The sequence below is a fragment of the Carassius auratus genome, chromosome 8 (genome assembly GCF_003368295.1).
Source record: "Carassius auratus strain Wakin chromosome 8, ASM336829v1, whole genome shotgun sequence".
NCBI classification, from domain to species: Eukaryota; Metazoa; Chordata; class Actinopteri; order Cypriniformes; family Cyprinidae; genus Carassius; species Carassius auratus.
In genome coordinates this window covers 21425301-21441093 of record NC_039250.1, presented here as the reverse complement: position 1 = coordinate 21441093, position 15793 = coordinate 21425301, and the positions used below count along the sequence as shown (strand labels likewise).

Genomic DNA, 15793 nt, shown 5'->3' with positions numbered 1-15793 from the left:
TCTAGATGTCAATGGCTGTTTGTTTACAGGTAAACCTAGCATGCGTTCCTGTGTCAGTGACTGTGTGCCCTGCTATGTTTAGCCATAAGCAGAATGAGCAGCATACAAAAATAAGTAAAGTTAATTTCCATATAACCAAATTCGGTGGTTGCTATTTTGGTGGTTGCTATTTTGAGCGTTTGAGATGAAAGGCATTAAAGACACGGTTTCTAATTTTCCATTGTAATGACATTAGTGCTATTTCGTTAAAATCAAGAGGAAAGAAGTATACTGGGTAAAAAAAGTAACAAAGCATCTAAAATATGAACAAAAACATCAACAACTTTTATTATATTGTTTATAATAAATTTTGTTATTTTGAACTTGAATCCTAAAAGAATGGTATCAGGGTTTACATAAAAATATTGTGAAGTACAGCAGTTTTCAACATATAATAACGAATAATAAAATATTAAAATTATTTCTGAAGGATCATGTGACACTGAAGTTACTCACGTGACTAAACATTTTAAAATATGATAAAATAGAAAAGTATTTATTTTAAATTATAATGATTTTTCACATTTGCTGTTTTAGATTTAAATAAAATAAACCCTTACAGACCCCAGGTTTTTTGAACAGTAGTGTATATAATTTATAATTCTAAATGTCTTAGATTTTTTTTTTTTTTTTTTTTTTTTATTATTAACATAAATTATAATTAAAACAAATTTATTCACCTCCTAGACTTCTGCCTGCATGAATGGTAAAGATACAATTATAACATGTATGCTCTTCAACTCTTAATAACTGGCTTGAAGGACATCTCGAAATAATTCAGTAAACATATCTTGACAGAAAGTGACTCAATATAACAAACCATCATTTAAAGGGATACTCCACCCCAAAATGACAATTTCAATTCAGGACACAATTTACTATATTTTGGATGAAAACTGGGAGGCTTGTGACTGTCCCATAAACTGCCAAGTAAGTTACAATTTCAAAGTCCAGAAAAGTATGAAAGACATCGTCAGAATACTCCATCTGCCATCAGTGGTTCAATCTGAATTTTATCAAGTGACAAGAATACTTTTTGTACTCAAAGAAAACATAAATAACGACTTTATTCAACAATGCGTCTCCTCTTTGTCTCTCCGCATCACCATATGGCCATTTTGGAGAACATCCATGTAAGCTATTCCGTGTCAGATATGACACAAGGATACTTTTTCTATGGGTATTTACCCATTGATTTGAATGAAAACCGTGCATCCGTGCAGCACGGCTCACACAGAAGAACGTATGCTGATTGCATACAGATTATGTTCTCCAAAAAGGCGCTACGGTGATGCGTAGAGACACAGAGGAGACACATTTTTTGAATAAAGTTGTTATTTTTGTTTTCTTCATGTACAAAAAGTATTCTTGTCGCTTTATAACGTTACAGTTGAACCATTGATGGCAGATGGTCTTTCATACTTTTCTGGAACTTGACAGTGTAATTTACTTGGCAGTCTATGGGACAGTCACAAGCCTCCCAGTTTTCATCCACAAATATCTTAAATTGAGTTCCGAAGATGAAAAAAAGCTTTTACTGGTTTGGAGCGACATGGGGGTAACTGATTAATGACAAAAATTTGAATTTTGGGGCGGAGAATCCCTTTAATAAGACGGCAAATTCCATTTATATCAAATACAGTGCTACTGATGAAAATATTTCCTATTCACATTGTGTTGTTCTCTCTCTTCTCCTCCCCACACATTCACCTACAGGATATATATATATATATATATTCACATATTTACGAACATGCACACACAAACAGACGTAGACACACACTCATGTACACATACACACATCAGTGCGACTCACATCAGTGTACTTTGATGTTTGGTAAGTAAGAGGGAGGCCCCTAGTGGTGAAGTTCAAACAAGCTGACCTTCTAGCTCTGCTGAGAGATGAAGGTGTTGAGAGCTCTGTGAAGTCATCTGCAGCACTGGGGGAGGCTCTCCTCGCCGCTGATTAGAGATCAGTCTGTGCGTCCGCTTAACTCAGACAGTTTTCAGTAGCTGTTTTAGATTCACAAAAGATAATGACTTCATTACAATCCAAATAAACTGCTTTTAAATCTCTATGAAAAATGAATCAAGGTTTCTAACCATTGTTTGCTATATTATCAAAATTTATGCTTTGATTAATCAATATTAGAAGCAATGGGAGTTTTAAATGTTAAAAATCTGCATGCATCTAGATCATAATATTGGGACATTATAAATTCCAGAGATAAACTAAACAGATGGCATCAGATGATAATCAACAAATAATCAATAAAGCCTGGATTCATGTGATCTTATGCAGGGGTTAAGGATTAATTCAGGGATCCGCCAATTAAAAGTGTTACTGTTTAAAATAATTCAGCTAATTTTGGGACCTGCCACTGTGTGAAAGTACCCGTATATTGCTCTTGATGGCAGGTAAGGAACATTCCTGTTCTTAAGTCCGAGATCCACAGTGCAACTAAACAAACCCAGCTCGACCGTGATTCAGTGGAGGAACACAGGCTTTATTCTCAACCACTGTGGGACTTGGTGTTTCCATGGTAACTTATCCTCTGTGACATTTCTCTGGCTAGGGAGTGCATTCATGAGCAAAAGGCCCTAATCATAACCTGCTGCATCACTTTACAAAACAACAATGCATAAGTTTGTATCTCTGTCTGTAAACATGCACTGAGATGACATGGCAGTTTGTATTTAAAAATGCTCATATTGAAGCTATCCTAAATAATCAAAATGTTATGCAAAGCTATTATATGGCCTTCGTTTGTTCCAAAGGCCTAAACTCTTGGAAGCATTTCTTAACACACACACACACACACACAAGGTTTATAAAATAAATGAATACATAAATTCGATTTTGAATTTCAGGTGAGTCGAATCTTGAATCATGCCGTTAAAAGATTCACTGATTCGTTCAGTGATTCATTCTGCAGCATAAGTAGCGACAAGTGCATTTTTGTGGGTTATCAGCGAATCATTAATTAACCGATTGCTTAAAATAATGTTTAAAAACGAAACAAGCTTATATGAACATCTTCCATATTTTCAAATCGTTTCAATTTGTTTTGATAACGCTACTCCGGTAGGCTATTTTAATTGTATAGAAGTTAATCAGTTTACACACTAATATAAAAAATCTCCGTTCAAGAACGAGATGTGTCAGCTCAATTATTCACAAACCAAATCGGTCTCGATAAGAGCCGCTCGACTGTCGTTCAGACTCCAAACTGACTCGTCCGTTGAAGTGGGCGTGTTCGTACAGTAGGTCCAACCAATAACATTGCTTCCTCACAAACCGCGGTCGAGTTCTGATGGTTCCGACGTCAGTCACGCGCTTCAAACGGGAGAGCCTACAGCGAACGAAACATGCGAGTCAGTGCATGGAACTGAACGAGAACGATTCGTTCATTTCAAAGACTCGTTCAAAAACAACGATTCGTTGACAGCTCTAATTGTGATCCACATATTTTGGACAGTCTTGGATACCGTTTATGCATTAAAAAAATTTAACTGGCGTTTGCCGAAGACTACAAAGCCTCAGCAGTGGAAACTTTCTAGTCACGGAAACATTGTTCATCTGGGTTCCTGGTTTTGGATCCTTTGCTCTGTCCCAGTCAATGTAGTTTCGGTGGATCGCGGTCCCGTTTAGACTTGGTGTGACCAGAACCGCATTTTTAAAATGTTTTGAAGTATCTGTTTTCATAGGCTGGCATCATCTCGTGCGAACCTGCCAACGCCTTTCTCTCCTTGGCTTCTTTATTCTTCAAGCTGAAGGAAAATTACTAACTTACAACGTCCAGTTTCAAAGGTTCTTATTAATCGTTGTATTAACGCTTTGCAAAATGGGTTGCACGTTAAGTGCTGAAGATAAAGCAGCGATGGAGAGGAGTAAGATGATTGATCGAAACCTGCGAGAGGACGGAGAGAAAGCATCTAGAGAAGTCAAACTACTGCTGCTCGGTATGATACACTAGACTTTCTTAATATCAGTGTTTAAAAACGCAAATGCATGCTATTTTGTTTTTCTGTCGTTTTTTTCTCTTTCACCATCGTTTTCGCGCTTGTCGATTGTTCAGTCCAAAAAGTGAACTTGTCATTGCAGATTGTCATGTTAAAATTTAAGACGGCAATTAAACTTAAGCATTCATCTGTAATAGGCTGAAATATCTTAGTCTAGAACAAAGATCGACAGCCTGTTGACCATTATTCAAAGCTGTCGACTAAATTATAAAGTGGATTCAGAATGTGTTCTGTTTGCACTAGTCTTGGCTCAGTGTGCTGTCAAAACATGTTTCCCTTGCAAATCCTCCCCCAGTGTCGCAAAACATCCAGTGAGCATCACATTTTATTACCATATTTAACCTGCAGCATTTGGCTGCTCTGTGTGACATGAGAAGCAAACCCACACACTCACACACTCACAGCAAAACAGTGGAAAGCAATGGTGTGATTATGGCAGTATTCCAGCTATCAAAGCTTGATAAAATGCAGGAGATAATAGCTGATTTGGATAAAATACTGGTGTATCGTCTGTCTGTTTGGTTTGTGAATCCTTTTTCGGTAGCATACCAATTTTTAGAGACAGAGGCACCCTAGATAAATCTTTTGATCCATTTAGTTGTATTAATTGCTTCTGTTTGCTTTGGAAAACAGTGCTGAATTAATGAACATAAATAAATATTCTCATAAAGTAGAAAATGCCTTGTGACAGCGAGGTGGTTCCTCTGAGTAAATCATACTGTGGTTTGTTAAGGAGTGGTCAAATATGGAATGACATTTGTGATTTCTGTGTGGGATTGTATTCCTTAGGACTCTGATATTTCTCTACGTCCAGATTCTCTGTCAAAACAGGTTAAAACTATTGCAGTAGATTACACAATCTAAGTTATGATCAGCAACTTTGTCTGTTGGTGATGTTGTCAAATTCTTATGTAATGTTTCAGACAGATTAGACTTGGATATCCAAGACAGCATTCCTGTCAGTGGATGCGTAAAAAAACTACTTTTAGTCTTTTTTTAATGAAGTAATGAAACCATTCTCTTCTTGGCATTTAAGTCGTGCATTGGGGCATGTTGTGGGGTGGAGGGGGGTTTGGCTTTTTACACTGGATGTGGAAACCCACGGTATGCTGGAAGTGGGGCGAGCATTTCAATGAGCCGAATATTACACGCTTCATTAAACAGAATGCCGTTCATAAATAAAAGCTGCTCTGAAAGAACTGTCCGAGGACGGCGACTTCTGAGGTTACAGCTGGACGAAGACCAACTTCCGTGGCCTGAGTGATCACAGTGAACTAGCGAGTCATCCTGAATTACTGATTCTTTTTATACGATCTTGTTGTTTTAATACTGCTGGCGAGATTAGACAGCATGGCTACGTCCCTGTAGGCAAGAGGATTGCAACTGTCTAGCAGAGTTGACTATGGATGAGTTGTAATTAGCATTGCACAATGAGCTCTGAGCTTAATCACACTGTGGAAACTCACTTGTGGCTTTTCCTTTGTGTTCTCTGTGATTCTCCTGACATCAGCAGATTCAGATGCATGAGGCTTTGATGAGATGACTCTACTATTTACTTCTGGCTGAGCTGCAATTCAAGTGGGCTGTTTAAAGGGGTACTCCACCCCCCAAAAAATAAAATAAATGAACATAATTTTTATTTGTACGTTTCTTAAAAAAAGTTTTTCTTGTCAGCTGCGGGATGATTTCTCAGTGTAAAATTAGTTTCCGTTTTTGATAACTCCATGATTATCCCACATGAGGAAATTGCTCGGTAGGGGGTTTGTCCTCAAGGCTCAGCTTACTGCTCAGTGTAAACCTGCACTATTGAAAATAAATAGCTACATAAAAAAGATATAAATCATAAAGAACGGCTCTGCTCAGCTGGGGTTGATAATAGCGGCCATTTTAACCACACTGCACATGCCACTGCAGCTAACTGTATAATTACAGCAGGAGTAAGACATTTACAACATACCTATTCAAACGTTCACAGATGTGTATGTGGAGATTTTGTGGCTGTGCCGCACAGAACCAGTGCAAGACCTGATTCTCGGTTGGCATCCAGACCGTGTGCGGCTCTCGCTGAAGTGACTGTAAATACAGAGCTGTGGTTATCGGGAAAAGTGTGGAACCTTTGATCTGGGATCCAGTTTATGTGAAATGAAGGAATACATTTACTTAAAAATGTGAACTTAAAAATGTGAACCTAAAATTCATTAATTCATTAATTCATTCATTTATTCATTCCCGTTGCTTGTTTATTTTACTTTGAAACACATTTTCCCGTTTTTAACAGTTCTGCAATAATACATAATGCACTTTATATACATATTTGATCTGAAGATGAAAAATCCATGTCTATTGTTTTCCATTGCTGATTTTACAGTATGTTAATGAAAGAACTAACCGTTTCAAATGCCAAATGTGTGTCTTCAGTGAATCATTTTATCCAGTTCATACAAATTTCTGAATAACCTAAAAGAAGATATTTTGAAGAATGTGGGTAACCAAACAGATCCCCATTGACTTTCTTTTTAAGTACCATGGAAGTCAACGGGAACCAGCAACTGTTTGGTTGCCTTGTATTCTTCAAAATATATTCTTTTGTATTTAACATAAGAAATAAACTAATACAGGTTTAAGTCAACTTGAGGATGAGGAAATAGAATCTAAATTTTTGGGTGAACTTCCCATGTAATGTTTCATGCACAAACTGAACTGGTTCAACTTTTTGGGGGGTGAACTACTCCTTTAAAAAAATGCAAACCCACATACGGCTAGCTTACCTGTACACTGGTGGAAAGGTCAATAGGTTTGTGTGTTCTCAATCTGTTTGACAATCCCAGAACTGATTTTCATGAAAACTTTGTTTGGTTCAGCCATTAATAACTCATTGACCTTTTACTTGTGCCAATTCCTCATCAGACGTGGCAGGACGTTTTGGCCGTCTCGCTCTCAGCTGCAGATTGCCTGCGGTTCAAGACTCTCAGAAGAAATTTTCCACATGATCCTCTACCCCCCAAGACCCACAGTTATTCCTTCACCATGCTATAATTTGGGCTAGTATGGCAGCAAGCCACACCTCAGAAGCAAACATTATTGATCTAACTCTTAATGCGTCCCACAGTAGATTTGCTGCATGTAACCGCCGGCACAAATGATCCTGAAGATTGAACAGTTGACCAACTGTTATTGGACTGAATTTTTTTTGACCAGAAAGCCAAAGGAGGTTTTTTATTCAAGTCTTATTCATTTCAATACAAAAATGTAGGTATGTAAAAGTGATTTGTAGGTTACTCCATATCCATGAGACGTGCTAAAAATGTAATGCATTACCTGCTAAACAGCATATTAATGTAAAGTGTTATGTAAACTACACTAATATTCCTTTGACTTGTTAGCGGAGAAGTAAAACGTTGGATTATGTACACGCCATGTGTCCACTGGCCTGTTTGCTGATGTTTGTACAAACATCTCTTTCTGGTGTGTTAGTTAATAAGCCAATTAAATGAGTCATTTGACTTGGTTAAAAAAAGTTCACCTATCGTAGCTCCCGCTGTCCTCACAAACACTTGAGCTGGGGGAACTAACATCACACAGACCTTTCATCTTCAGGGCACTGAATCTCACCGTATGGCAAGCACAACCCGAAATAGAGAGCTCGTTCTGCAGCTCATGCTGGGCTTGTGATGTGGGAGGCAGAGGTTGAAAGCTTCTATTCATCTCATGCAGACCTTCTCCTGAGCTTGTGATGTTTGGGGTCAGGCGAATAAACTGCATTTATCGATTTGTCATATCAACCTCATCAGCTAGGTTCTGTGTTGTTTGTGCTCTTTTAGGTGCTGGGGAATCAGGGAAGAGCACAATAGTTAAGCAAATGAAGTGAGTGTTTTGATTTTTTTTTTTTTTTATCTTTTAATTATCTTTATGCTGACATGCAAGATTGATACTGGTAGTCAATGTTCCCTCTAGTGTTCTCACTCGGCCACCATGATATACAGTATAATGATTAAAGAGTTACATTGAATATAATTATATATGAATAATATATATATATATATATATATATATATATATATATATATATATATATATATACACATGCATATGCATTATAAATATATACAGTCAAATTTTGGTTCATAATTATATATATATATATATAGAGACAGAGACAGAGAGAGAGTTAACATTAATTTTGACAGCATAAAAATGTAATTATTATATGATTATAATAAAAAAATATGTATAATATAATAATTATAATTTAGAGATGGCTGTGATGAAAATCCCAGTAGATCAGCAGTTTTAGAAATACTCAGACCAGCCCATCTGGCATAAACAACCAGTCATAGTGAAATACACTATGACTCCACGTTCAAAGTCACTTAAAATCCCCTCTCTTCCCCAATCTGATGCTTGGTTTGATTAGCAATTTGTGTTACCAAGCAATTAAACAGGTGTACCTAATAAAGTGGCCGGTAAGTGTATACACACATGCTGTATACACACACACACACACAGAAATATTTGTATGTATGTATATATATATATATGTACCGTAAACTACCATAAACTACAGATGGATCATTTTGATTACATAAAAATACCTAAATAAATCTGCTAACTAACACAATAAAAAACATGATTTATGAAAATTATTATTATTATTATTTTCTTTTTTTTTTACAAATAAACTCTTCATAATTAATTAATAGAACATATATAAAAATTAGATGTAAGTAATTGTCATCAAATGTAAAATCATCGTACGTAATACATTTTTTAGTTTGTGCAGCACCACCATTAGAATTCATCATGAAGGCCGCCTGTGCACACGGCTTAGAGGGAATATTACTTGCAGTTATAATGAGATCTTATTGATTTAATTGTTCTTTTTGATGTGCAGTACAGTAGATGCATTATCTTATTTGTTTTACTTAAGGATCATTCATGAAGATGGCTACTCAGATGAGGAGTGCAAACAGTATAAAGTCGTGGTTTATAGCAACACTATTCAGTCCATCATTGCCATTATCAGGGCCATGGGCCGCTTAAAGATCGACTTTGGGGATCCAGCAAGAGCGGTAAGATAAATAGATAAAAACACTTTTTTTTTCGTCTAGACTGTGTAGTGCTGGAATTTGAGTACATGGTTGCTTATAAAATTATTCCCCCTCTGGTCAACCCATAAAGAGTTTAGTTCTTGGAAAAATGTTTATTTTTTCAGCCTTCCCAAGACAAAAGTATTTTGGATCATTTATAAAATCACGACGCTATGTACCACCATAATTGGTCACCATTTCTAAATACACTATGAATCCAGTGATGTTTTCCCACAATGTTTTTCACCAAATTAACATGAAAGAATAATATTATATTCAGCTATATGCATACAAATAAATAGCATTATTTACCCACAAATGTTAGAAATAAAAAAAGTTTATAAGAAATGCCATGGAGGAAACATTTTTGATGGAAACAATAAATATATATTTTTTTCAGTTCAAAAAATAAATTATACCTGAATTGAGTCCAACAAAATAATATAAATAAATTGACTATAAATGTAACATATTTTTATTTCTAACTGCTACCACACAAAAATAAAGATCGAGCTAGATCTAGTGTAGCTTCAGTCATGAACTTGTGAGGTATATTTGAATCGATCTTCTAATGGTGTTCTGTTTAACATCAGGACGATGCTCGGCAGCTCTTTGTGCTCGCCGGCACTGCAGAGGAAGGAGTCATGACCCCCGAGCTCTCTGGGGTCATCCGTCGGCTGTGGAAGGACGAAGGAGTGCAGACGTGTTTCGTCAGATCACGAGAGTATCAGCTCAATGATTCAGCAGCCTAGTAAGTGCACTTGAGGTTTTGGTTTTTAATTTTAGCAGATGTTATTTTTACCCACAGTACATTTGATTTATTGTATCATAATTTGTCTCCAGAGAATCATGCTTTTGTTCGAAAGTGATTGATTAACAAGAAATTAGTTTTTGGTTTCCTAAAAGGAAATGATTCAGGTCGAGGCACAAGTGTACAGCTGATCGAGATCCATCTTGCTTGTGCAAACTTGTTCAGCATTTCTTACCTGGTAGATTCCAGCTCACTGACTACAGGGAAATTTGTGGCTTTCTGAATTGTACCACTTTTTCCCCTCAGATTTTTCCATGTTTTCCAGTCATTCTTGCACTCTGTTTTCAGCTTTGGTAGCCACTAAGAATGTTTCCAGTGATAATAATCAAGAGCGAAGTTCTTTCCTCTCAGTGAACTCATGCTTTTCATGCAGTGGAACTATAGAGCTGAATCTTCTATTGAGAGAAAAGCCATGTGCTCCAGTGTTCTAGTGAAATCAGAAGGGTGGGTTGTTGTGATGGAAACCTCTATACAGTATATATGCAACAGCAGTGCTTTTGGGAACATCAGGCCTGTATTGCAGTGATTCTCATTTTTGCCCCCCCCCCCCCCCCACACACCAATCAGTCAATTAGTGTTTATTTCTATAGTGCATTTAAAAATGACACAGGCTGACAAAGGTGCTTTGCACACCAAAAAAAAGTAAAACACACAACACATCACTATCCATTTCAGTGCATCTAAGGACAGTTATATGCAAAAGAATAGAGAGCCTTCTTCAAATGAGTTTTGAAACACTCAAGAGAGTCACAGGATTTTTTTTGGTTTCCTGAATATGAAAGATCCACCACCATAATCATTTGTTATTCCTACAGTATTAGCAGAAAAGTACACTTCCTTGGTGAGCATAAGAAACTTCTTTCAAAAACATTTTTAAAATTGTACTGACCCCACACTTTTGAATGGCAGTGTATGTTTTTATATTATGTCTTCTGTTAAATTAATAAAAAAGGGCTGTTGCTCCAAAAACATACAAATATATTAAATATGCACGCAGATCTCAGAACAGGTGCAACCTTTTTAAATGTGTTCCTCCCAACTACTGAGACTGTTTACGTAATCGACACTGCGTGATAATGTGGTAGTCATATTAACTCCCAAAGAAAATGAAGAGAAAATAAACAGGTTTTGATTTGGTGATTTGATTTTTTTTTTTTATGTTCTTCTAAATGCTCTTTAAATCATCCTGACATTTTCAGTGTTGTTTTTAAAATGGTTTCAATCCAAATGCTCAGTACGCTTTGTCTCCTGTCCAGCTATCTGAACGATCTGGATAGGATATCCCAGCCCACCTACATGCCCACTCAACAAGATGTGCTGAGGACTCGAGTCAAGACCACTGGCATTGTAGAAACACACTTCACCTTCAAAGAGCTCTACTTCAAGTAAGTACCTTTCTCTCTCTCTCTTTTCTTCCTTCCTGATCACTGTAAACTGCTTGTGTCTGCACAGGATGTTTGATGTTGGTGGCCAGCGTTCAGAACGGAAGAAATGGATCCATTGTTTTGAAGGCGTCACGGCTATTATCTTCTGTGTGGCACTCAGCGACTATGACCTGGTGCTGGCTGAGGACGAAGAGATGGTGAGTTTCCATCATCATCCTGAAGTGAGCCCTATAAAACTAAATCAGAGTGGCACACTAGTCCGTTATAGACTATAGGGCCAATTCATTTGATATGATGGGTAAATGAAAATATAGTCAAGTATTATAATCACTGAGAAAAGCTACTTCCAGATCTCAGTATTTCAGTTCCACAGGGGATGTTCCATTTGTCCTGGTTGTGTTAAAGTGATTTCCTCCTAGCTCCTGGAAAGGGCGCATAGTTTCCTCATGAGACCTAATTTCTTAAAATACACTGACTGTTTTTCCATACAAGGATGATTTGAGGTTGCATATTGATTTTCCTTGGAGTCAATATGCACAATGTTACATAACCCTTGATTCTATTGCGGCACTGTGTTTATAACTTTTTTTTCATGTGTACTTTTTGAAAATCTCAGCTCTCACTTGTCAAACCAAGCAACGTCCGAGCAAATGTGAACATTAGTCATGTGGTGATCTCGATGTGTCCACAGAACCGTATGCATGAGAGCATGAAGCTTTTTGACAGCATCTGCAATAACAAATGGTTCACAGACACATCCATCATTCTCTTCCTCAACAAGAAGGATCTGTTCGAGGAGAAGATCAAAAGGAGTCCACTTACGATATGCTACCCAGAATACTCTGGTAAGAACATTGTCTTTATGAGTGAAAGGATATTTAGTGGTTTAAATAACATACATACATACAGTACATTAATATTTTGCACTTAAACTTGTGAATGATGATGCATGGTCAGGAAGAAGGTTGTTTCAGGACAGTAGACTATGTTCAACAAATCTTGTATTATTCCTGATAGCTTGATCTGTTTTGGGTTTCAGTCCTGGAAAACATGACCTATTTGAATTATGTCTAAAATTAGGTGGATCTGCAGATAATCAGTAAGTCGTATTTCTACTTGAGCGAGCATCATTATATTGGTACAGCCTTTAGGGCAAAAGGCAGAGTGCATGAGTTATTGCTTGTTTATAAAAAGTTATAAAATGAAGTAGGGACTATGTGAGGTTGAGTTTGAACAGCCTATCAGAGCAGCGGAGCTATTCGTCGTCTAAGCACTGTGGAAAAACCTCTGTTTTTTGTCTGCTAGTCATTATCCTTCATGGCTGGGAGAAAGATGTTTTAATGGCTCTCTCAGTCTTTATATTTTACATTTACAGATGTTGGTTTGTCCTCAGTGTATTTCATTGAAATCATTCATGTATGAAAAGTGCCACAGTTTATTTTGCCAATGGACTGGACAATTAGCAGAAACTTTTGCCTCACTTCATTTTTCAAAATGATGAATAAGTGTTGTTTTTCAAACATTGAATCACTGAGATGCTTTAATATACTCCTCCAAAAATAACAGAGTATTTTTATTCTGCGCCCTGAATAATCGTGTTATGTCTCGTGCAATGTCTTGTTTATTCTCCATATCCCAACCCGATCTTCGTACATTTTTCACAAGGTGGCTTATTCGTACGAATTCGTACAACCACACTCGTAGAAATTCATACGATTGTTGCCAAATCGTACGTATTTTACGAGTTGCACAATTCGTATGAATTTGTACGAATGACCTACACCTAACCCCTCCCCTAAACCTAACCGTTAGACAAATCGTATAAAATCGTACGAGTGAGGTCGTACAAATTCGTACGAATAAGCCACCTCGTAAAATACGTACAAATTGGCCGTGAGATAGCGTTGCATATCCCCACTTAAAAAGTTGCTGGAGTAAGTACTCTTTCTATTTGAAATGTATTTTAGTATGTAATTAATTTATTTCTGTGATAGTAAAACTGAATTCTCAGCGGTCATCATTATTCCAGTCTTAAGTGCAACATGATCCTTCAGAAATCATTCTAATATTCTGGTCAAAAGACATTTCAATGCTGAAAACACTTAGTTTAGTAATAAAAAGTTAAAAAAGAACAGCATTTATTTAAAGTAGAACTCTTATGTAATCATTTAAAATTCTTTTTCTGTCACTTTTTCACAATTCAGTGCCTCCATGCTGAATAAAAGTAAAATAAATAAATATCTTTTAAACCAAGCTTTTGAACGTTTATGGAAATCACACAAATCTTACACTCATCACTGTTGTCTGACATTCAGGAACAAGCACATATGAGGAGGCCGCAGCATACATCCAGTGCCAGTTTGAGGATCTGAACCGAAGAAAGGACACAAAGGAGATCTACACACACTTCACTTGTGCCACGGACACAAAGAACGTACAGTTTGTGTTTGACGCGGTCACTGATGTCATTATCAAGAATAACCTCATAGAGTGTGGCCTCTATTGAAGCAGAAGGTAAGTGCAGCGAAAGAGAAAAGGGCCTCCAGAAGAGAATATGAGGAACTCAATGGAGCGTTTTCACAATGTACTTGTTTTTTTTCTAAATGTAGAATATAAAAGCATACATATTGAAACCCAAAGACCCCTGGTAATTGTAAAAGCATGAAATGTGGTCCATTGAGATGTGTTTCATATATTTTATCATTATTAATAAGACATGTTTTTTTATTTACAGTTATTCGTGGAAGGTTTCAGTGACTGGGTGTTCCTGGTTTTGTCAGTTTCCTCTGTTGGTGAATAAGCGAGAGAGACTTCCTCCCCACTGCATGCACTCTTCACACTAAATGCAGTACCTATGCCCATGGACATTTTGTTCCCATATCATTCTTAATGACAATCTGTTATGGACATTATATCTTTGCCACTTCCTTGTAGTCATTATTTTATTGCCAATACAGCTTCATTCTGTTCATTTTTTGTATCCTCTGTAGGTATTACATAAAACCACTATGCATAGAACATAATCCACAATATACAGTAATATGTGTCAACAAACTAACCTCAGTTGAATCAAATATCTTTTTTTTTCTTTTCTTTTTTTTAACACAGCAAGATTATGATCTGAGTGCTTTTAATAACAATGGATCAGTTCTTATGGGAAAGTTCATATTTTGCCAGGATTTTCATAGCAATTACTTAGCTAATTTATAAATGTTTAAGTTTGCATACTTCATACTTAAGAACTATTGGTGTATATTGTGTTATATTGTTGTCATACCTTTAGTAATTCACAGCCCAGTCACACAGCAACTGTACACTGTTTATTTTTTCACTAATCAAACATGGATCACTTTATATAACACTTCATATACGGTAACTCACTATGATGGCATCTCTAAAAAGTATCCCAGTAAAGGTGTGAACAAAAGTTTTTCTCACAGATACATCTCTGAATGGTTCAGAAACAATGACTCTCTGTTGGGTCAAGACCACATGGGAACAAATGCCATGAAAACAGAACACGATGGCCAGATTTGCATTTTTGATGGAGTACAGATTTGACAAGACTTGTTTGATGTGCTTTTGTTTAATCCTGTGGATTTCAGTATTTTTAAGCAAACTGACACGATGTGATCTGTTTTTTAATGCCTGTATTTAATATGAAAAGTGTTGACATCAAGTCAGATGTTGCTTCCAGAACATACCAAACAGCCAGAGTTAGCTGCATGTGCAAGAAAGATATTATCCATATATTATGTAAAAAGTATGGTATTCCATTTCTGGTACATTCATGAACTCAGTCTGGATTTATGCAACAATCTGTGATTTCTTTTCTATATTACTTTGCGTTCTTTTATTTAACTATTTCAGCTATTTGAAACATGAAAGTGCAAATGAACAACTAACTTTAATGATAGCACTGAATCACTAATATGCTAATAGCCTGGTTTGTTTAATAATAATAATAAAAAAAAAAACTTTTATTGAGTATGATTTAAAACCTGTTTTGTTTTATGGACTTGTATAATCATATGTAACTCTCCAAAAGTATAATGTAAACAATTGCTACAGTTTTGAGAAAATTCATATATTATCAAATTACCTTTGTTTAAGGAAACACATGATCATAATCATGATCAGAAAAGATCTACAACACTTGAGTTGAAAATAATCTTTTAATTTTAGTCCAACAAGGAAGGCAAATTCTGACTAATAATCATGCCTAAATGTATTTAATTTGTCTTGTTTTAATGAGACTTTTTATCTGATCTAATTCTTCAAATGTGTAATTGTCATTTTTGGATCTTTTATTTCCTACTATTCCAGTTGTTTCTCTGAAGGTGCCTGTGACTCTAAATATGTATATATGTGTAGTCTCACAATTTTTCAATATCTTTACTACACATTTCTGCTGTCATGAAGACACCTCTTTTTGATTATATAATACT

At 36.3% G+C, this 15793-nt stretch overlaps 1 protein-coding gene across 1 annotated transcript; it reads left to right on the top strand.

Annotated features, from left to right (window-relative positions):
- Positions 1-3403: 3403 nt before the first annotated feature.
- On the top strand, positions 3404-15299 carry LOC113107607 (guanine nucleotide-binding protein G(k) subunit alpha-like). The gene is made up of 9 exons (XM_026270232.1): positions 3404-4002; positions 7884-7926; positions 8990-9131; positions 9743-9900; positions 11217-11345; positions 11413-11542; positions 12037-12190; positions 13661-13859; positions 14080-15299. Exons 1-8 carry the CDS (start codon positions 3885-3887, stop codon positions 13849-13851), a joined length of 1065 nt encoding a protein of 354 aa, XP_026126017.1. The 5' UTR covers positions 3404-3884; the 3' UTR covers positions 13852-13859; positions 14080-15299.
- The last annotated feature ends 494 nt before the right edge of the window (positions 15300-15793 follow it).